The sequence below is a fragment of the Oikopleura dioica genome, chromosome 1 (genome assembly GCF_907165135.1).
Source record: "Oikopleura dioica chromosome 1, OKI2018_I68_1.0, whole genome shotgun sequence".
NCBI lineage: Eukaryota > Metazoa > Chordata > Appendicularia > Copelata > Oikopleuridae > Oikopleura > Oikopleura dioica.
In genome coordinates, this window is record NC_137291.1 from 10,466,009 (window position 1) to 10,488,296 (window position 22,288).

The 22,288-nt window shown below is 39.5% G+C and overlaps 5 protein-coding genes and 1 long non-coding RNA gene across 6 annotated transcripts; 5 read left to right on the plus strand and 1 right to left on the minus strand.

Annotated features, from left to right (window-relative positions):
* The first annotated feature begins 1,565 nt into the window (after positions 1 to 1,565).
* LOC145712088 (sodium/myo-inositol cotransporter-like) lies at positions 1,566 to 5,587 on the plus strand. The gene is made up of 10 exons (XM_081789775.1): positions 1,566 to 1,848; positions 2,092 to 2,198; positions 2,257 to 2,351; positions 2,422 to 2,464; positions 2,987 to 3,190; positions 3,229 to 3,414; positions 3,618 to 4,243; positions 4,676 to 4,795; positions 4,985 to 5,092; positions 5,164 to 5,587. The coding sequence occupies exons 1-10, from the start codon at positions 1,829 to 1,831 to the stop codon at positions 5,374 to 5,376; spliced, it is 1,722 nt and encodes a 573-aa protein (XP_081645901.1). The 5' UTR covers positions 1,566 to 1,828; the 3' UTR covers positions 5,377 to 5,587.
* A 2,975-nt stretch (positions 5,588 to 8,562) lies between these two features.
* Positions 8,563 to 9,578, plus strand: LOC145711199 (uncharacterized). Its single transcript, XR_014135132.1, has 2 exons — positions 8,563 to 8,722; positions 9,409 to 9,578. It is a non-coding gene; the product is annotated as an uncharacterized LOC145711199 (long non-coding RNA).
* A 5,380-nt stretch (positions 9,579 to 14,958) lies between these two features.
* Positions 14,959 to 18,157, plus strand: LOC145700442 (cubilin-like). The gene is made up of 6 exons (XM_081777711.1): positions 14,959 to 15,157; positions 15,990 to 16,089; positions 16,694 to 16,877; positions 17,165 to 17,626; positions 17,669 to 17,724; positions 17,768 to 18,157. Exons 1-4 carry the CDS (start codon positions 15,061 to 15,063, stop codon positions 17,474 to 17,476), a joined length of 693 nt encoding a protein of 230 aa, XP_081633837.1. The 5' UTR covers positions 14,959 to 15,060; the 3' UTR covers positions 17,477 to 17,626; positions 17,669 to 17,724; positions 17,768 to 18,157.
* LOC145700454 (uncharacterized) lies at positions 18,138 to 18,888 on the minus strand. Its single transcript, XM_081777723.1, has 3 exons — positions 18,626 to 18,888; positions 18,330 to 18,584; positions 18,138 to 18,290 (listed from the first exon to the last, which is right to left on the minus strand). The coding sequence occupies exons 1-2, from the start codon at positions 18,837 to 18,839 to the stop codon at positions 18,445 to 18,447; spliced, it is 354 nt and encodes a 117-aa protein (XP_081633849.1). The 5' UTR covers positions 18,840 to 18,888; the 3' UTR covers positions 18,138 to 18,290; positions 18,330 to 18,444.
* A 325-nt stretch (positions 18,889 to 19,213) lies between these two features.
* On the plus strand, positions 19,214 to 19,951 carry LOC145712089 (sterile alpha motif domain-containing protein 15-like). Its single transcript, XM_081789776.1, has 4 exons — positions 19,214 to 19,252; positions 19,292 to 19,379; positions 19,428 to 19,655; positions 19,697 to 19,951. The coding sequence occupies exons 1-4, from the start codon at positions 19,214 to 19,216 to the stop codon at positions 19,774 to 19,776; spliced, it is 435 nt and encodes a 144-aa protein (XP_081645902.1). The 3' UTR covers positions 19,777 to 19,951.
* Positions 19,952 to 20,442: 491 nt separating this feature from the next.
* LOC145712090 (uncharacterized) lies at positions 20,443 to 20,950 on the plus strand. Its single transcript, XM_081789777.1, has 3 exons — positions 20,443 to 20,604; positions 20,650 to 20,773; positions 20,814 to 20,950. The coding sequence occupies exons 1-3, from the start codon at positions 20,449 to 20,451 to the stop codon at positions 20,948 to 20,950; spliced, it is 417 nt and encodes a 138-aa protein (XP_081645903.1). The 5' UTR covers positions 20,443 to 20,448.
* Positions 20,951 to 22,288: the final 1,338 nt, after the last annotated feature.

Sequence of the window (22,288 nt, forward strand, 5' to 3'; positions counted from 1 at the left end):
TAATTTCACGAAATTGCAAAATCATTTCTTCGTTAATTTTTTAAAAATCTGACTGGATGTCGTGATAGAGTAGGTCAAGTTCTATATACTCAAAGAAAAAAATCAAAATCGAAAATTTTTTTTTTGCCGTCTAGAGGACATTGAAGTAAATTTCTGCTGACAGCGATTGTGCAAAAAGTACCCATTAGGGACTCCTATTTTTCGACGGAAATATTTTCTAGAGAGTCTGAACTAGGGCGCCAGCTATTTTCTTGTCCATTCTGATTAGTTTATCACCGGTTTATCAGCAATCAAAGTTAGGTGAAAATTTCGCTGTGGCGATGAGCGCGGCGGTGACTAAGCGGCGTGGTGGCGCTGTTGCCCACCCTACCCTGTTCCTCGAATCGAAATCGCTTGAATGAGATTTTCACTCGTGCCTGGCTAGGGTGCGCCACAGCGTCACCGTGCCGCATTGTCATTGCCGCGCTCCCCGTCTCATCACGATTTTCGTCTGACTTTGATCGCCGCCCTCTTCACAGCTACTGTTATGCTGCCATTATTTCTTTATATAAACTGTTTCCGGAAGTTATGCCTGCTTGCGGGTATAGCTTGCCACTCACTTTCAAAACTGCATCCAATAAAATACCAAAAAAAAAATAAGAGAAGGATCGCGTAATCAAAACGAAATAAAAAATAGCCGGCGTCTTACTTCAGACGCTCAAGAATATATTTCCGTCAAAAAATATGCCGGTCCAATGAATACTTTTTACGCTAGAGCCGTCAGTAGAAATGTACTTCAATTGCCGTTAGACAGCTTTAGGACTTTTAAATTTCAGATTTTTTCCTCGGAGAATATAAGACTTGACGGGTTTTATTAACACGTCTAGTCAAAGTTTGAAAATATTTAGAGAGAAAAGATTTTGTAATTTCGTTAAATTTATATTTTTTCCACCCATTCGCTTTATGGCACTCCTTTTGACTATGAAAAATTTCCCTCGCAGCAGGCTTCAATATAAATCGAGCTTTTTGCAACATGACCTAGCCATCAGGTCAAACCAGGATCGTCTAGTTCTGACTTCAACGCCCCTGTCAACCCCACCCCTCGACCTCTTCAACAAACTCCCGAATTCTTACATCTAGCGAAATTCACACATCATTGCCATAATATTTATTTATTTCACGATAATCTACAATCCTAGCGCTACGATCTTAGGTTACTGTACCCGTTTTGTGCCTTTCATACCTTTCAGCTTTATACAAATCTTCTATTTATTCAAAACCAGGTTCGTTTTTGAGTCCTAATAAACTTTTTATCTAAATCATGTGTCGTTGTTCAAATATTTTTGCAGGTATTCTGCTGAATCAAGCAACACTACTCTCTTCCTTGATTTCAACTCTTGAGGAAGTCTGTGAGTCAGCTCAAGGACACGTTCTCGCTAAGCTCTCTTTTGTCCAAAATGGCACGATCATTACTGGGAACAACTCATTTCGCCTAAAATAATAAAATCCACCATTGTTCCTACCTTTTCTCCATGAGGTCATTACTTTCCTATTCAAATCTCTCGTGGAAAATCCACAAGCTGTTTTGCCCCCGATAGACAGCTCAAACAGCCAGATCATAACTGGCCAAAGAAACTTGCAAGGTTACGAAATTTCTGATACAAAATCAGATTTGGCGCTCCTTGTCCAGCGCGTTAAAATTATCTGCAAATCGCAAATCTCGGACTAAGAGAAACTAAAAAGTGAACGACTCTACTCCCTTATTGCGTAAGAGGACATTTCCGGTTTGTTTAATTAAATAACGTCTATGTTGATTGCCGTTAATTGACTTTGATCCGTCGAGAGAAATATGGTGTTGGAGAATTCCAAGTACGTAATTGTCAAGTGCGCTAAAGGCTAGAATTATTACATTATTGAAGTAGCATAATCTTGCATGTCATTTGCTTCTTATAATAATAATAATTATAATGAATTGCTAAAATACCACTTGATCGCCAACAACAATGATGGTCTTTTCTGACGTTTACTCAGAAACAATTATAAATTTATAAGCACCTGCAATTTTCATCTTTGCACGCTATATTTTATTATACATTAATGACAGCATTCTAGCTCCGTTTACATGGCGTCCATGCTTTCCACAGCGGATTGGGTCATGCTCTGTGCTTACTTTGTTGCAATGGGTGGCATGACCTTTCTTGCGTACAGAAAACAAAAAGGCCCGGCTCGATTATCTCTATTACCAGAAACTGCCACATAAGATCGAGCCGTTATAAGATCAGGACAACTCAGACGGTTACTTTCTGGGAGGTCGCACGATGAACTGGGCGGTGGTCGGTTTATCCCTCTTCGTGTCGAATATCGGATCCGAGGTGAGCTAAAACAAGCCGATTAAATTAGAAGCAACCTTGAACTAGCCAGAAAAGGAAACCTCTTTTGTAGCACTTGATCGGCTTAGCGGGATCAGGTGCGTCGTCAGGCATTTCAGGAACACGCGGTTTCTGAACACACATTAACCGGAACTAACCTTGAGAGGCCTAGGGTAGCTCTAAAAATTTGAATTGCTCAAAATCTTTAAATCTGATCTCTGTTGAAGAGAGACTCTTTGTTTTTGGCTGAGTTAATCCCTAGTTTCTAATAGTACACGCTTTGGACAACCGTCTTTCTTGAGTTTGTACTGTATATTAATTTTAATGCAATAATTGTGCATTCACGAGCGTTTTCTTCGCAAGTCCTGTGCTCACTGCCATAAATTATGGCCCATCATTGACTTAACGGAATAATTGGCCCAGCAATTGTCTCTACAAACATTCGGTTAACTCACTTGTCGCCAATTAAGGTTTGCATAAATATAATGATCGATTCTTTGATTTGTACCATGTCGGCCAATGAGATTGATACAACATTGATAACCTTCGTAAGTGAGCTTCGAATTATAATGTTTCGGAAAGCAGCAATTTATACAAACGCTCACATTCCTACTTTTGCAATATCATAAACCCGCAAACAGTCGCGTCGTATGAGCTGAACGCGGTTATTATTCTCCAACTGCTCGGCCACGTATTTGTGCCTGTTTATATCGCTTCCGGAGTGACCACTTTGCCCGAATACCTCGAGAAGAGGTTAAAGAGTAGAAGATTGCCCGTGGTGTTTTCAATTATGTCGCTGGTCATGTATGTTTTAACGAAGATTTCTGTGAACCTTTATTCGGGTAGTTCCTTTTTCTAGCCTTTTTTATATCCTTCTAAGGCTCAATATTCATGGAAATGGCTCTCGGCTGGAATAAAATGGCCTCTTGCGGACTGTTGCTTATTCTGACTGCTCTTCTGACCGTGGCTGGCGGACTGTCCGCAGTTATGTATACAGATGCAGCTCAAGGAACGAGTTTCTTTCTAATCTGTGAACCGAAAACACCGAATTTTCTTCTAACAAAACGTTGAGCTTTACTTAACTCAAGAAACAGCTTTCATCATGGTAACGGGAATGGTTCTAATGACCGTTTTATCGTGGAGACATACCGGATTGAGCAGCATTGAGTAAAGGGTGCAAATTTTATAGGATCTTCGAACTTGAGTTTATACCCGCTAGAATCAAATCTACGCGTCAATTAATCTCCCAAATTTACACCCGAATGTCAGAGGAACTGCAATCCGCCTTCTTATCAGCGCATAATAACGTTAGCTCCGTGTCGGGCGAGATTTGCGCACAAAATTTACCTTCGGAAGCGTCCTTCAAACTTTTGCGGTCCAATTCTGACCCTGAAATGCCGTGGATGCCCTTCATCTTTGGCCAGACTTTTTCAAGCATTTGGTATTGGTGTACTGATCAAGTGATTGTCCAGCGCTCTTTATCTGCTAAGAACTTGGCGCATTCTCAAGGAGGCTCGATTTTGGCCGGCGTCTTGAAATTTCTACCTGCATTAATAATGGTCTTCCCGGGGATGTTGGCAAGAGTACTCTTCCCTGAAATCTTGGGCTGTGTTGCTGGAACTGATTGCTTTGAAAAATGCGGAGAAGTAGCGAGCTGTGCAAATCATGCATTTCCACTCGTAGTCCTTCATATTCTACCATCTGGTGTTCGAGGACTTATGTTCTCCGTTGTCATTGCTGCTCTGATGTCGGGACTTGACTCAATCTTCAACTCTGCCTCAACTCTATTTACAATCGACATTTGGCTCAAGTTCCGTCCGAGTTCTTCTGAGCGCCAACTGATTCTGACTGGAAGAATTGTGGTTGTTGCTGTTGCTCTTCTTTCGATACTGTGGGTGAGTCTTGTACAAAAAGATGCCCCCTTTCAGCCTACTTAGTACTTTCTGAAAGGAACTTGGCTCTTGAGACACTTGTAACATACTAAGCCTTTTAAAAAGCACTCTTCTTAGGCGACTATTTCCACCGGCACGCGTTTTTAGTTCCGTCTTAACGATATCTCCGAGTATTTATGTTATTGTATTTGTAGCTTCTTTGTTCGTTTAACTTTTAAACTCGAGTTCTCAAAATACGCAAAGAGATAAGCCGTCCGTTTTACGTAAGTCCGTAATAATTTAATAACAGTAGCATGCTTGCGATTTCCGATCCTTTAATCCCTAGCGCAAGTCAACCCCTATCTTCCAGCGAATCTGGAAGATTCCTCAAACGGTTTTCCGACCTCAGAATGATTTTAGAAATTCCAGCTCATTTATTTTAATTTTCGATTTCAGATTCCAATGGTGGAGAGTCAGGGGTCAGGGCGATTATTTTATTATGTTAACGAAGTTTCCAACCATTTTTCGCCAGTCATCGCTGCTGTTTTTGTTTTGGCTGTCTTATGGGATGGGCTCAAGGAAACGGGTTTGAAGTAATTTGAAAGAACAAATTATTTCGCGTTCTGAAACGTGGCGCAGAATCATATTGAGTTAGACCTTTCAACCGCTCCCAAATCGTAGCTTAAAATTACGCTAGAAAACTTGGTTTACCGAACAGTATATTTTATCGAAAAATACAGAAGTTCTGTGTTTCAACCTAAGATAAAGGAACGCGGAGCGTTTTGGGGCTCGATGATAGGCTTCTCGGTCGGTTTGCTTCGTTTGATCCTGCTTTTCGCTTACCCAGCTGACCCTTGTGTCGACTCTGATAAGGTAACCCGTCTGTTCACATTTCTTTTTACCTGCTCCTGTAATTGTCACCCTTCTTTCATGTAAATTTCCAGCCCTGGCTTATTGAAAATGTGCACTACATGACGTATACGGCGGTTATTTTCGTGGTGACACTTGTTTCTACTCTGGTGATTTCGCTTGTTTCTCCCGGCGCTGGAGAGTGTAGCAAAGGGCTCACGTTTTTTAACAGGAGTGGGTCGGATACATGTTACGTTGTTTCATGCATCATAAGAAAATTGTTACCCCTGAAAGGTATGAAGGCGTAAAAGAAGACAGAAGAGACCAAGATTGCTTTGAGAAGGAAGAGTTTCTTGATAAACCGAATTCAGACCTACTGTACATTCCATCAGCTGGCCGCTATCTCATCAATTCTGTTAGCATCGGTTTATGTTTACTAGCCACATTTCTGTTTGCATATTATTCTATCTGAGTTTCAACATGCGCAATTCAATTCTACTGAAAGAAATAAACACTGAATATCTTCAATATGCATTTTCGGACATTTTTCGAGTTGTTGATGGTTTTTTTTCACGGGAGAAGAATGTTATGAGAAATGCTTGGCAATGAAATAATATGCAGATAAACTCAACCTTTGGTGAACGACTTGGAAATTCTTTAGTGCGTTGTGGCGACGCGCTTCGGAATTTAGAAGTCGTCGACCTAGTTGCTATTCATTGTCTGAATTCTTACGTTATTGAGCTATTCTGAGATTAACCTTTTATTAATACGGCAAGTTTTATTGAGCCTCGAAATACTAATCTGTGCAAAATTTCGATCATTTCAAAATAAATTTACGATTTCCAAAAGAATTATAGTCTATAATTTATAGAACGCATGTGTACATTTTGGAATGACGATTAGGCCAAGTCACGACACGTGATTACGGTGCCAGTGCCCTGCGAGCGGTTGTTTGATTGCAAAGGTCAAGCAAGTGAGCGACTTGCGGCTCCAGCCACTCATCAAGACAAAGTAAATCTGCGGTCAGTCCTGATGAACTTGTTTAAAGTCGCCGAAAGAAACCCGCGTCTCAAATAACCAACTCGATCAACCGAAAACTGCGGTATCTACTCTTTCATAAATAAACGAAATCAAGCATTTTCAAGAAAAAAAAACGTGGTCGAAATCTAAATTACCGCTAATTTGGTTTGAAGACTCGTAAAAATCGTAATGTCGATTTGCACGATTGATTACACTGTCGTACTTCAGCGGGAGCTAATATTTTCCGCGAAATCTCGACACTTTTGACATTTTTTCTTTGCGCGTTTTAGAAATTTGAGATTTGGATTTTGTCATTTTAGTTCTAAAAAAGTAACTTGTAACAGGATGAATTACGGAAGTTGGATTGCGAAGTGAATTCCCTTCCAAGTGTCCACGTTCATCTGTTTCTATTTTCAAGGAGCCCTCTTTTTAGTGATAAGGACTGATAAGCGGTTTTTGTGAAAATTATTGCAACGGAATTTTCTCGGAGCCGCTCACCCGAAGAAACAGCGAGGAAGGGAGGTTCTAAGGGCAAATATATGCAAAAATGCGTCTTGCTTGACGCACAGGGTAAACAAAACGTAAATTTGGTTTAAACAAAAGTGCGTAGATAGCTTTTAGCATAGAGGAGATTTAAATATGATGAGGATGAAGAAAGTGCCAGTGCCTTGGGTTAGAAAATAAGAAAAAACTGATTATTCAGATTTTTTTTCGAAAAACAAGAATTCTTGGTTTTTGGATTTGTAAAACATATTTTCTTAAGTTCGGTATTTCAGGGGAACCTGGCTGTATATCATTGGGGAAGACCATTAGGGAGGGGTCAGGAATCTAACCACATCCGGCCCGGTTATGAACACGTGAGGCCTATTTTTGACCCTTTTCTTGAGATGATGCAAATGTTCCAAGAGTTTGTCTCACTCCTGGCGTTATGAGGGACGGATAAAAATAACGTCTTTTGCCCTCAATCCTGTTCTTAAAATAACAGCTATTTTATCCAGAAATGAGCTCAGGGGCAAACTTTAAATTCCTAGCAGAAAAACTCGTTGATCTCGAGGACGTTTCAGTCGTTTCTTGGGATTATCCTGGACAAGGCATGGGCTACAGATTACAATGAAATCGGTTCCATTAGAAGCGAGCTCTTAGAACAACGAAATTTATTATTCGAGTAAACCTTTTGTAATAACTGCGTTAAATCGCGTACCCAAATAATCCCCGTCGTGGGACACGTGCTCCTGCGGTTTTTTGATTTTTCTTATTCACTGTAGCCAAAACCCAAGGTCGATCTGATTCTCCAGCAATACATTTTCCAGCGACCGGAGTTGTTCCATTCGCCCTCAGGAGATGGTTATAAATCGATGATGTCCATTTTTCATCACTAGAAGGACCACAAAGTGGCTTTGCCTCCACGAGCGTAATTTTGTTAACTTTTAGATAGCACACTTGACGTAAAACCCTCCAAGTCAATTAACAGATATAGAAAATTTACATTTACGAAGTCACAAACACTTGTTAGCACTCGTAACAACAGCGAAACCCTTGTAATATATATCTACCCCATCAATATTCAAAACCACGAAACAAGACTCCTCCTGAAGGAGCTAAACTGGACCGAGGAGATAAACATGGTTGGACATAGCATGGGCGCTTATTTATCAACAAATGTAAGTCCATAAAATACGAAAAAAAAAATATTCCTGGAAATGATAGAATCCAACTATTAGCAAATCGGCAATTAAAAAAAAAAGATCAAAGAATGTCGAAATACTTGAGGACTCTTAAGGTCTTGAAGAGGGAATAATGCTTCACTTTGTACAGCTCACCGGGTGCCGCAGCAATATTCACGACTCTTCTAATCTCTTATTCAGTACTCTCTTCTCTACTCGGAAGAAATCGCCAGTTTGACTAATATCGCCAACGGTTTACTCTCCATTTTATGATTAGCATCGAAAACTTGACAAATAGAAAACCGTAATTTGAAGATGGATTCTTCAATTTCGCCATGTCCTCGCAACGCGGCCCCCTTTCAAAATACCTCAGAAACGAAATGAACGAGATCGTATCACAAGCTCCATCAAAACGAACTCGACCCAGCTCACCAGAAAAGATTCGCGCAGCGCTTCATCATAATTTCGAACTATCTCAAGTGCCACAGGACGTGGCAAATGACATTATCGGTACGATTCTGATACTTGGTGTAAAAATTCGCTACTTGTGGTTAAGATCACGTTCTGGAAAATGACTTTGAATTAGACGAAGAAGGACTAATGCGGCAAAGATGGAACCCGCTCATGGCGAAAATTGGCTACAATTACGAACCAAACGTCTTTGAAGAGCTAGCGAAACGAGTTCGTTTTCCAATTCTTCACGTTACCAGCAAAATTTTCAATAGGACTGGGTTCAGATTCAGAAAGTTCAAAAAGAGACAAAGATTTCTAAGCAGAAAACAATCGTTATCCCGTACTCCGGTATATAATTTCCATCAACCCGTCAAGTCCTCAATCAATATTTTCTTACTCTCATCCGCCGTTTCCGGTTGATATGGATGCATGCTTATCCTCTGTGGATGTGATGGAAGATGCAGCTGTTAATAACGACGTGAACTTCGAGAAAGAGTATCTTGATGGATCGCATAATGTAAGTTCTTTCTTTTTTAGATTCTTTCTTGGAAATATTCATTATTTTAATCATTGAAAACTGAGTGTTACTGACTCATATTTTTGCGAAATGAGAACTTATGAACATCCTCTAATCCTAATTCTACAAGGCAAAAGTACAAACCACGTCTCTTGTACAAGTACCTTCCCAGAGCCAAATCTGGATTTCAGAATCAAGCCGCCGACACAGCTTTAGAAGATTTTTGTTTGGACTTTAATTCCCAAAAGCATCCACAAGTAGCTCTATGCCGCTGCACTTACGTGGTTTATTCTAGTATTTACAGTCCTGCCAAGTGAAGGGCGGAACTCTTGAAAAACAATTGTCGAGTTTGAGGCTTGACGTGTCAAGAAAATAACAAAGATTTTGGGCGTTTTGAGGCAGATAAAAATGCTAGGACTAGTAACCACTTATGTAACAATTAGCGGGGCAAATTTTAAACGCCTTAGCCTTCTAAACATTTGCTCCGAGTCATTTCTTACAAGCTCCTGATTTTCAGTCATTATCGGGCCCCTGAACTTCCAAGTTTGATAATTTTCGAAAAATGGAGCCGATGTTTTTGAGTCAAATTACTCTAGTGAAACCACAATCAAATTCAACCCCTTAAAAATGAGACATGTCAAATGTTTGACTTTATCTGTTTTCTCAAGGCCAATAATCTCGTTCAGTTGCACCTGACGCACGCGGCTGAACTGGCCGCTCTCCTCCGCCGCCAGCTTCAGCTTGATTCAACGAAGTAGTATTTATTTTATTTCTGTCAAAACACAACCTAAAATCATCATGATTGGCGGCCCAGCACTCGCTTGCCTCTCCTGTGAATATGGTTTTTGAAAATAAACGAATTCATAGCCGATTTCAACAAACTCAAGACCTACTGTTACTTCAAAGAAAAAAACATCAACAGACAAAAATTTGAAGTTATCAACGAATAACTTTCTCAAAACCACAAGTCCTATTCGAGGTACTTCTTCCCTTGCCACTCTGTCTAGCGAGCTTGCGTTGGTTAAAACAAATCCAAATCTAAAAAATATTTCAATTTTTCATAAATTATGAAGAATTTAAATATTAAGACGCTCTAAGCCGCGTTTACACCAACACTCGGTCGGTTTATTGCTTCTAGCTTGTTAAATTCACGAGTTACTTTAGTAGTCATACTCTCAGTTTTGACGTTAGTTTTTGAATTTTTTTAATTGTTGAGTACCTTGTAACGAAAGGAACGATTGTTTTTGGTGATGAAGAATGGAATGACAATTGTGCACGCGACGTATTCGCACCAGTTTTCGGCAACAAATGCTTTTGGTTGGATAAATCTCATTTTCTTTTGGTTATGGTTGGATTAACTCTTATAATAAGTAAGAATTTCCTTTCCTGATATAGAAACTTTGTATCCAGAAACATGCGGGCTGCCTTTCATTTTCTTTTAGAGAACAAGTTATCAATTACTAATTTAAAATTAGAAATTCTAGTTTTTAAGAGTTTATTTTATAAACGAGAGCTTCAGTAATATTCTAAGCAAGAAAACTATCAGGTGCCTGCAAGAGGCGACCGCTAGCTACATTCCACGCTCTGAAAAATGACAAGTTGTAACTCGAAGATGGGGCATTCTTTCATCCCGCTTTTTAAGACGGAATCTAGGGGAGATTCTACGCTCCAATGTTCTCAAGACTAGAATTTACCGTAGGCGAATAACTTATCCGGAAAACTGAATTTATCTCAGTTATCAATGATAAAGTATCATTTTTCAAAATCGATACTGAAATATCCAGATAACTAATCTTTAGTCCTTGTCTCCAGCTGTAAGCGCAGATGTTAGAGCAGATGTTTCATCTTTTTTGACAGTGAGACACTTTGCGCCCTCTTTTGGCAGAATCCCACATAAATACTCATTTAGCCGTCCAAAAAGTCATCAATCATAAAATGATACAATAATGTCAAAGCAATATCGACATTCGCATTCAGCCTTTTCCATGTTCGAGATATGCAAAAATAAAAATTCAATGTGAAAAACTGAATTGTTATTCTAATAATTGGCGAAAAAGAGTTCCTGGTTCTCGTTTCCTGACGGGACGTAGTTGGTGCACTCTTCTGCGCAAAACACCATCCAGAGACCGACTATCATCTTCGGCAGAAAAAACAACAGACTGATTCCGACAGAAAACGCTAGAATAATATCAATTTCCAATTTACTTCTAGTTTGCGTCCGACTCGCCCTTTTAATCAAATTTGACCCGGTTCGAGCGAAATTTACCTTATTTGCATATTTTCGCGTTTCAACCCGCGAGTTACAGATTTAGAGCTTTATTACCAGAGTTGAACGCAGTTTGGACACTTGGTTCAAACATACCTAGTGACCTCAGATATCGCCGCTCGTGGTTGATTTGTGAAATTCTTGCGGCAGAAATCTTTCGCAGTTTGCTCACCGAGATCATCATTCGGGCGGGTTGGGGCTTGGTCTTTGCTTTTTAAGAATTTTTCGAAAAGCATAATGCTGATTTTTTCATGAAGTTATTGAAATTTAATTTTCCGAAAAACATGATGTTAGCATTTTACCAATTACAAGACAGTCATCGACGTACCTTAAGAAGCTAGACCGCTATTTATAAATTGTTATCATAATGGTGGATAAATAATCTTAAAAATATACTTATTATCGAAAAACTCTCCTGAAACAATTTCAGGTAGTTCAGCTGCGTACGGCTCCACTTAATATCAAGTTAATTACTTTTGTAAAACATGCGGCGGAATTCCGCAGCTATTATAACCCCGTAAGAACCCGCGTGTAATCATTACCGTGGGTCACTAAGGTTTACCTTGAATGATATCGTCTGAGGACGTGCTTGGCCGCTCCAGCATATCAAGCGAATTCATCCGGCTTTCTTGACTCAAGGTTGATAATTCTGGTTCTAGGAAGTATTCAGCGAGCGGTTTTAGATCTATTCAGAAATTCCGTGCTTCAAATTAACTCCACTTCTTTCAATTTCAACCCTTTGTCAGTGTTGTTATCAGCAGGGATAAATTTCGCTCTATCTAACTCTCGAGTTCCTCAACACGAAATTATCTACATCAGAGATAACTAAATCCTTTGTTCCCTCTTTGCTTAGCCCTCTTTAGAAGACGAAGAACGGTAACTTCAGCTGAAGGCTCTCCGTACCCACGTGCCGCAGGTATTTTTACAGATAACGTATTATGATGTTAGAACTCGGATCTTTTCTTGCTTTCAGGAATTTGTAAACAATCGTCGTTCGTCGCTGGCTGGGTCCACCTTTGTTGTTGTGATACTGGGGCTTCTTTCTTTTGGTACCGACGCTTTTCTTGCGTTTTCGTTTTTGGAGAACTTGACTGGGATTTTAACCATACTGTGAGAATGTTAAAGAACGTATGTTAAAGATTCTTGTGCGAGTCGCTTTTTGAAAGGCGATTATTATCGTATTGTTCTTAAAGAATTTAAGCCACCACGTAAATGTCTGCCGAAAATCTGACTGCGGCTGGTAAAATCCCTTCTTTGGCATAAGTTTCGCTCTTTTTGTTGAGTTCCTTAAAACGCGTAAATTGGATGAGAGATGAAACGCAGCCGCAGACCCAACCTTGCGGAGGAATAATCCGACGACGAACGTGATCGCAGATGGTATGATCAGCGCTAGAATATAATAGCAGAATAGGCCCCATTGGTTTACATGGCTTTTTCGAGGGATCAAGAAGGCTCTTATTGCCGCTTTTATTGAAAATCGTAGTAATGACTCTCCCCTGAATGGGAGCAAGATCGATTACTAGGGCCCTTAGTCTAGCGGTCATTTATATAAACAAATTATGTTGATTATTATGGGAGGTGCTCAAGAGTTGCTCTTGATCCCCTAAGTAAGAATAAGATGTCCATTAGAAATCGTGGCATTGTGATAACAATATCCTGAAAAGGACTCAATAATTGATTCCTGAAGAAAAAAGATTAACGGTTTTTCTGGCATAAATATCAATCTTCCCTCGTATTGATAAAAGTCATAAATAGCAGCTGCCAAAAGAGTGATTCCAGCGATGCAAATACTCCACCCAACTTTGTGTCAAGTAATAACATTGGTGCATTGAATTATTAATGTTCGACAAAAGCAGAGAAACCTTCAACTAACTCAGTTCGAAAGACTCGAAAAAATTTCTACAGACATGACAAAATTATCAATAATTGAGATTCATGTTTAACCCCTTGTATAACAAGGATCGTAGGTCAACAGTGAGCTTTATCAACAAAGTAATAGTACTATTACTGTAATACTCTTCCTATAAGAAAAGAGTGAGTCAACGTTCTGGAGCTGTGGAACTTCTTTATTCCAAAAGTGATGGGATGTTTGATTATCTTAAATTTCGACTGGAGTTTTCTTCTGAACGAATTTTCTATTTTATTTACCTTGTACTTTACAGCGACGATAACAGTCGGCATGTAAGTGGCAGTCCGAGGGGATAGAAATTCTAATCTTTCGATTTCGGTACTCAATCCTTTTATCCCTTCCTATAGGTAAACAAACGTACTGTAATGTCATTGCGCAAATGCATTCGTAGACGGAAATGTTTTGCCTGAATCATAAATAAAGAAACGTGGAAGTAAAGTTTTTAAGACATAAAATTGGCTAAACGGGAAGGGGCATGTTTTCAGGCAATTTTGAATATCCGAACAACTCCTTTACCATGTTTACGCCCAAAACAAAGCGGTCACAAAAGAATGTTATAGTTATTTTTCGACCTAAATTCTTTCCACACTCAAAAATTTTAAGAATATAAAAATAGAAACAGCATGAGCTGTACTTCATGAAATTCTTTAGAAAGAGCACTTGAAAACCTGAGAACGAAGCGCCACATAAAAACAGGAATCGGGTAAAGAACAAGAATTAAATTCGCCAAGCTAACAAATAAAATGTAAATCCACCCTGGACCAATATCTCTCCTGACTTTTCTGAGGTTCTAAACTTTTCACTTTTATGCTGATAAAACTCCTCTTAGAACCAATCATTTAGTGCCGATAAAAATAATATAACTGTTTAAAAACGCTGCAGCGAATTCAATCATCATCAGAACGGTCAATCCGAAGGGATAGGTCTCCATTTCTCTCATTTTTATATGTTTTAGTTGACTGTTAAAAATCTCGATTTTGAATAACTGTTCAACTTAGCATTTTGTCTAGTAAAAAGAAAAATGAAATGACAGATGTCTGGCACTTGTGACACATTATGCTGCTCTAAGAAGATCCTTGATAATGTTTCATTTTACTGTCACTTTTGTGCGACCTGTAATAATCATTTTGTTTTCTAAAATTCGTTCCGGCTGCGAGGATCTGTTGCGGTAAACCTCTGCCCTGTTGACTTTGCTTGACAAATCCACCTCTTATCATTTATAGAACACGACCGCAGTGAAAATAGTGCCACAACCGTCTTAACTGACGTCGTCTTTTTTTACTTTTCAATATTTTCAAGAATCACGATCATTGATCTTTTCATAGCAATCAAATCAAAAATCGTCCTTTTTCAAAACTCGTAATCTTCATTATCCGAAGCCCAAAACTCGCTTTTCAACCCCGCTGAATGCGAATTGAGGATCAAGAGGCCACGACTTGGCTTACCATTTACTCGCCCAACATGCTACTTATTCTAGAGCAGCGCTTTTCTGAATAACCGCGAAGGCCTCAGTGATTTTTACCAATGAACTGAGTACTCAGCTATGCATAGCGGGGATTCTTAACAGAGGCAAGGACTTCCGCTAGTAAATACTGGACAAACACTTCTGATAAATTGCACTTGACTGCATTTAGAGGGCTAGAAGAGTAGCTCATTTTCACTAAAAATCAAGCAAAAACGAAAGTTCAACATTTCAACGATATTTTAGAAAGTTTTTGACTCGAAAATTTTTCTTTATCCGGGGAAGTTCTACACTGTAGAATCTACAGCCTTCCTGCTCCTTATCCGGTTTTGATAAGAAAAGCCGATCATTACTAGCCAACTCTTTACTTATTTGTAGAGCGATATACATTGAAGTCAATTTGACATGTCTTGGCCCTGTTATTACAAGTCACCCCGGCGCATTCTTCTTTCTTCGCCGCAACAAGTGCTCCGCGCAAACCCCGGCGCAGTGTCTCACAAAAATTACTTTTTTTCATGAAAGCGCGTTGGCGCCCCCATCGCGTGCGCGCCCTTTTCAACCCATTTTTGCTTTCTCTTATCTTTTTTAAGCTTTGAGAAACGAATCCTAAAAAGAAATTTAAGCCATTATTTTCGATTTTATACAGAGAAAGATTCTGAATAAATATTATACAGAAGACAAAAAGAGATTGAAAGAAGAAAATGAAGAAGCTTTTGTTATCCTTACTGGGAATAGAAAGTATATGTGGCTACTCGATGCACGACCTGAACAATAATGAAAACACGTGGGAGATTGCAGGTGAGCTAACGGGTTGATTTTACCCACGTGGGTACAGAAAAAGATGCGTTTTGTCAAGGGTAAGGTCAAAGTCGGGCAGGGAATTAATTTTAAGAAACGGGAAGTGATGAGAGTCGCCCAAAAATAATAGCATAAAAAGTAAGGTTTTTGAATTAAAATACGAATTTTCAACGCTTGAAAATATCTCTAATGAACATTTTGAGAAATTAAGGTAGTTTTTGGAGTGCATGTTGAAGAATCTTGATCATCGAAAATTATTTCCTATATTGACATTTTATCATCTTTCTTTTAAAAATTTTAGACCACGTGGTTTAACATCATATTTCTAAACGCTTTTGACCCGTCATTTTGGGTTCCTTCATTATCCGCTTACACTTCGTGTTCAAAACAACACTCTTTCTGTAAAATCTCCTGATAATATAAACAGAAAAATGGACTTTTCTAACATGTTGCGAGCGTAGCAGAAACACGTGCTTCTTGATTTTTGAGCGATACAAAATTACTAGCAGTAACTGAGGTACAAATTTAATTTTTCAATATTATTGCGCGCGGGATGCGAAAGTTTTCAAAATAGGATGCTGCGATTTTGCCACGTGTGAGCGGCGTTTAATAGAGTTGATAGGTACTTATCTCGCAATTTAAAAATTTAAAATTTTCAAAAGAACCAAAAGCTGAAACGTGGCTTGTCTGACGAAGATCCCCTAAAGACCCTGGGACCGAGCGAGCATTATGAGTATAACAGTCGGATTAAGGGTGTACCCCTGTCATGTTCGTTGCATCTGGCTCATGATTTTCTACTGTATATTGTTCGCAATCTAAACAAATGGTTAAGGGTGTCACAGCCAACCGATTCGCGCAGAAACGAACGAAAAATTTATCGTCACAAGTGGATTTCCAAATATTTACTCGCAAAGGATGGATTGCACATGGAAGTAAGTAGAGGCTGATTTCTAGCGCATTTTATATCTTGTGTGAGCATACCTCTAAACTTATCTTTTTTTAAACAAACTATCTCTCTCTTGAATATTTGGTATTTATTCAAGCGAAAGTGCTGGGAAAATTATTTTCTTCGATTACTTATATAACTTCTCAGAATCTGAGACTCAGATTTAATGTTTGAATCAAAACCGTAAAGTGTCAAAAATTCAGAAAGATTGCATGTTTCACGTGCCCTCTGACACGATTTTGACAAGCTCCAAATCTCGTTTATCGAATTTTCCGCGTTTTGAAATTTCTTTTCTTTCATGAAAAAATCCATTTCCTTATCATTTCTCAAAAGTTTTGTTAACAGACACTCGTCTACCATGAATTCAATAACCCTAAAGCTGGCGGACTGTTTTGACTTCAAGTCACAATAAAAGTTACGAAGGCCCTACGAGCTTGTAACGAGCGGAAAGCCGCTATCTCCTGCCGCGTCTTATCACTTTCGGAAATCTTGCTAACTTATTTAACTATTGCCTTACGGTCGCACTGAAATTTTAGAAAGCTTTCTAGCATCTTAAAAGTTCGATAAGATCACTAACTCCTCCTTTTCAGAATCCAAACTAAGCCAGGCCAGAAGATCGAAATCACCTTTCCCCATTTCCAAGTCGACTTTTGTCAAGCAGCTGGTGTTTCAGTCTACGACGGCCAAAAACTCGAAAGCAAAAAGGTCGACACGTACTGCGGGATTGACAATCCTGATACATTCACTTCCTCGGGCAACGAGGTCCAGATTCAGGTCGGTATCCTCAAGCATAAAGCGGAAGAGGCAGTTTACTGTTTCTCGTAATTTTAGACCAGTTACAAGAGATTCGTTATGATATATCCAACTGGTGACACGAAAACGTGGGGTCTTCGACCCTAAACACACCATGTTTTTGCATTAGATTGCATCCTAAACACGAGTTCTTTTTAATGACGCAAGACAGAAAGCTTTGGCATAATAAATGAGATTAATCTAGCTAAATTTCTCTAAAACGTGAGATGAATCAATTTATAATCATCACTCTAAAATAATTACTCTAGGCTTATCAACAACAGTCAAACAACCCCGGAAACGGAATCTACTTGATGATCGGCTATCGAATCGCCCCAGAAGCACCTCGAACGCCGCCTCCGTCTCAAGTTCAGCAGATGATGATGCCTGGTCTCAACCCCGGCCTCAATCAGAACCAGATTCTTATGGCTTACGGGGGAGCTGCTTTTCCCCAACAAGCTTACGGGCTTCAGCCAGTTGGGCTCGCAGGTGGTTATCAAATTATTGGCCGAGCTACTACTCCTCCACCACCGCCACCTCCTCAACCAAGAACACCAGGAATGGGTACCAAAATGCTCTAAAAAGTTCATTTCTGAACTTATTTGCCGAAAATTATGCTGAACCCATCAAAGCCCCAAAACGAGCTCCAAAGAAAAAGGCGCCTCCAAAGAAGAAGAAGCCGTCAGCTAAAGGAGACTACATCAAAGCTGGAATTCAAAGAAATCTTGCTGGTAAATTCACTCAAACATTATTTTGCTAAATATTTCTTTTAGCTGAAGCTCGCGCCCGAGAAGCCGAACTCGAAAAAGAACGCGAAATCAAAGCCAAGGTAAGCTCGAGTGCATAGTTCGTTCTCTCAAAGTTTTCTTTAGGCCAACAAGGTTCTGAAGAAAAGGCTTGTCTTCTTGATCATCGGTCTGGTCATCGTTACAATCGGAAACGTGTGGTTCATTCTTCACAGAAGAAAGATCGCGCTCGAAAAAGAAGCGGAAAAACTGGGCGAGAAGAAGGGTGGCCTTTCTAGCGACAGTTGTAAAAGTGACGAGCCGATTTACTCTTCGCTGGATCAGATCTGATCCCTTTTGACCCCGCCCGAACTCTTCACCTCAAACTGCCAAATAACTCAAGATACTGTAAATTATTTTATAAAAAAGTCGCTATTTATAAGTTAAAAATAGCAGTGCTACTGTAAGATTTTGACTGTACAAAGTGACAACTGATGAGCTGTTCTAAAAAGACTGTAAATATAGATTATTTATTCATTCAAGAAGAAATAGTTTTTGTTTTATTCGTCAGGTCAGGTTGTTACATCAGGTTGAAAGTCACCATCGTCATCATCCCATGGTCGGATTCCAGGAAGTCCTTCAGCGCGATCTCATCACCAGCGGCAAAAATCTTATAATTACACGCCGAGCTATTGTCACGTTACTGTACCTGTTCTAAGACAGAGTCAAGCTCGGCTTGATCAGAAGCTTCTGGCAGATTTCCTGTGCGTCTTTACCCGGATCAAATTTGAAATGTGAAAACAACAACGACTACCGTTCGAAACTTATTGTCGATAATGAGGATTTATAGATCCGTCGTTGAGATGATGAATAGCGAGAAATTGTTTCATCTCGATTCTTGAGAGCATTCCGTTGCCGTCTTTGTCGATGAGGCCGAAGAAAAGTTTGGCTTGAACTTCCATATCTAAAACCAACAGAGTTTTCAGCGCGCTTTCGACGACTAACCATCGGTTTCCATAAAGCCATACGCCTGAAGAACCTCGTCGAAAGCAACTTTTCCATCGCTATTGCCATCGAAGAGGAACTGAAAGACTTTCGCCTCGACTTGATCAGCTCCGATCGACGCGATAAAATCCTTAGTCGGCACTGATAGATCATTTTCGTCGATTTTACCCTCGAAAGTTTTCGAAAACTTTTGGAACTCCTTGTTGATCCACATTTTCTTGAAGCCAAGCTCGATGAATTTCTTTTGAAGCTCTTCTGGTGCCTGGGCTGATCGAAAAGGTTTGAAAAAGTTCACGAAATAAACTTTTTGCGTAGTACAAATTAAACCTTTCCTAAAGACATGTTCGGATGTGTCTTACTTGGACTCTGAGAATCTCTATCTGATTGCTATGCGCTAAGCGAGGCCGGCTAAATCCGCCTCGATGCAGTAAAATGGATCAGCACTTGCCCTTAGTACTTCCTGAGGTCGGATCCAAAATGACGATTTTCTAGATCGCCAAACTTTGTTTTGTACTGGAGTAGGGATTTACTCAGTTTGAAAAGAATTGAAAGGAATGCCAGTCAGTTCTTTTTTGATTCCCTCGCGGGATGGTATTAAAGAAGGAGCCCCAAAGATGCCAAGGAATGGTTTATCAAAGTCAAAAGAGCAACGGGCTAAAGAATTAGCTTGGTAAACCTGAAAGTGCATTTTACTGGACGCAAAAAGACGTCGCTGCTTGGATCGAAAAGCTCGGCTACCCGCAATACAAGCTTAGTTCATAAAACCTCGATTCCAAAGACAATTCTTTGGACGAGATTTTAGAACTAATTAAGCCATGTTTAACTCTCAACAATATTGATGGACGAAAACTTGTCTTGGTTGAGGCATCGACTTTGCCGAAAATCGGCATCCATGATTTCGAGCACATCAAGCGAATCTGCGCGGAAGTTCGGGAGTTGACGCGCTTGCCAATGCCAGATTGTCAGTTGTCGATTTCAAGGGAGAATTTGAGCACTGAGAATAAACTTTGGTACCAAAAGAGTCGATCCGGTAAGAATTTTCAAAGAAAACTTTTAATTCAAAGCTTTCAGGTCCAAAGGCGATCGCGCTTTCAATGAAAGACATAGAAGAGTACAACATCCGAAATGGAACGCATACTATTCCTAAGTAAACTGTTTCAACTTTACAATCGCTATAAAAACTGTAAATAATTTAAATATTTTAAAAATCTGAAGCTTGTCTTAACCTTAAGGGGGTAGAAACAGCTTTCTCGATTTTGGACTGTAGCTACATAAAAGAAAACATAAGATTTATTTATGTGAACGGAAATTCCTCATAAATGCTCCTAGAAAAGGGGTCGAGGTTCACAAAACTGTGAATAAAATTTGTTTAACTATCAGGTGACTCGAGATATTCGTGTTTGAAAACTGGCGAAAATCGAGAATTTCGGAGAGATGAATTGCTTCTGAGCCCGCTTACTCAAATAATTGATGACTAAAACAACTTTCAAGGGAGATGTTCCTAGATCTAAGATGTATCTATCTAAAACTGAAGAGAAAATTTGAAAATGTAAGATTCTTTTGTCTGTAGCGCCGGTCAAAAATCGCCTTTTTCTGAAAAAAGCTGTTTCTACCCCCTTAAGCAAAAAATTGAGAACCTAATGGTGACTGCTTAATGGCAGCCGATTCGACTCGAAAAAGTTACTAAGAGCGCCTAGACAAATGAGGTTTTTTTCGTTGAGAGAAAATTGAGAGAGTCGCTATGAATGAATAACCTGTTTAACTGAATAATATAAATATCAGTGAGTATTCTTAGTGCAAAACATTCGATTCAGATTCGAATAATGAGCAGCCAACAGAACAGCCAAGAAAAAACTTTGTCAGATCTTGGGTGGTCTGAAAAAAGTTCCCAAGATCAAAGGGACTCGTTGGCTAATTGCAGAGAGAAAATGCACTTTTCAAGAAGGTATCGACAGCTTCATGACACGATTGCAAGCGAGGTAAGCTTATTGAAAGTGATAAAAAGGAATTAAACTTTTATTTAGCGGCTTTTCATGCTCAACAAAGCTTTTGATCGCAGTTCCATCTTCGACACTGTCGCGAGAACACAACTTTGTCAAAGAATGGACGATGTTTATGACTCTCTTGGGCTTACAGGAGGTCCATCTGGTAGAAAATGATAACCTTGTTTCTTTTTAAAAAAAATTAGGTCCTAAGGCGATCGCATTCCCGATGACAACCCTTGAAGAGGGACGGCCTGACGTAGGGCAACTACAAGTGAAGGGGCAAAACAATATCCGAAGCGAAACTTACAAGAAAGAGAATCACAGTGACTCGACGAAATAAACTGATTCGTTGATCTTCGTTTTGGAAGAGGAAAGCAATGAGTTTGCTTTATCAGCAGCTCATTCTCTTCTTCATCCGATTAACCCTTTAGGCGAACGTGGCGTTTTAAGGATATACGGTATATCATATACCCGATAAAATTAAACTTTCATAGCGCCTAAATACGAAGTCTGATCATTTTTATTTCAAAAGCAATCCTACTTAAAATTGTGCGTTAAATCTAATTCTGGTACTTTTTTAGAAATTTTCATAAGAATTTTCCTCTTTAGAGCAGAGTTGCAAATTTTGTGAGCTAGCTGAGCTGAGCTATCTGAGCTAGCTGAGCTACAGCTCAGCTCAGCTCAGCTCAGCAATTTTGAGGTGAGGGTCAGCTCAGCTCAGCTCAGCTCAATGGTTCTTCGAAAAGAGCTAGCTCAGCTCAGCTAGCTCAATTTTGACCTCAGCTCAGCTAGCTCAGCTCAGCTCAGTCTATTGAGCTGACAAAGATCGAACCACTTTTGATTGGTCTTTTTTTCAAAAACTTCGACGTATTTTCTATTCATGCTTTCCTGTTGGTCAATTATATTTAGAAATAATTCGAGTTTTCTTTGAAACAAGAGAGAAATTAAATAAAAAAGGGCTTCCAATAAAAAAATAATAAAGTACAGATGGTAAATATGTGATTGCGAATGTGAGAGACTGGTCTAGGGGTGTGCGAGGGCAGGGGCTCCCTGTCCATCTACGCTAGAAGGTTGAAACATTGGCTCATCCACATAAATGATACCACTGTATAATATTTTGGAGGATTCCTTATTGTTAAATGACAGAATAAATTTTTTTATGTCAAAAAAGTGCGATGTTGCGAGTGAGATGCTGGTCTAGGGGTGTGTGAGGGCAGGGGCCCTTGTCCATCTACTCAAGAAGGTTGAAATTCGCTCCAACACATTTTTTTGACATTTTTTGCAGTAAATATAAATCAGCTTTCTCCGCTCAGCTCAGCTAGCTCAGCTCAGCTCAGCTAGCTCAGCATAAAAAATGGTCAGCTCAGCTCAGCTAGCTCAGTTTGAGAGATCGTCAGCTCAGCTCAGCTCAGCTCAAAAATTTTCAAATATGCCCCAGCTCAGCTCAGCTCAGCTCAGTTGTTTTTTATGAGGAGCCAGCTCAGCTCAGCTCAGCTCAGTTTCAACCTCAGCTCAGCTAGCTCAGCTCAGAAAAAAATTTCAAAAATTTGCAACTCTGCTTTAGAGCGATTTGAAAACGAACTCTCTCGATTTCTCGAAATTTTTCCACTAAATCGCTAAAATTGAACCGTATTCTGTATTGCAATTATGCTAAGCTACAGAATTGATGGGATCAAAT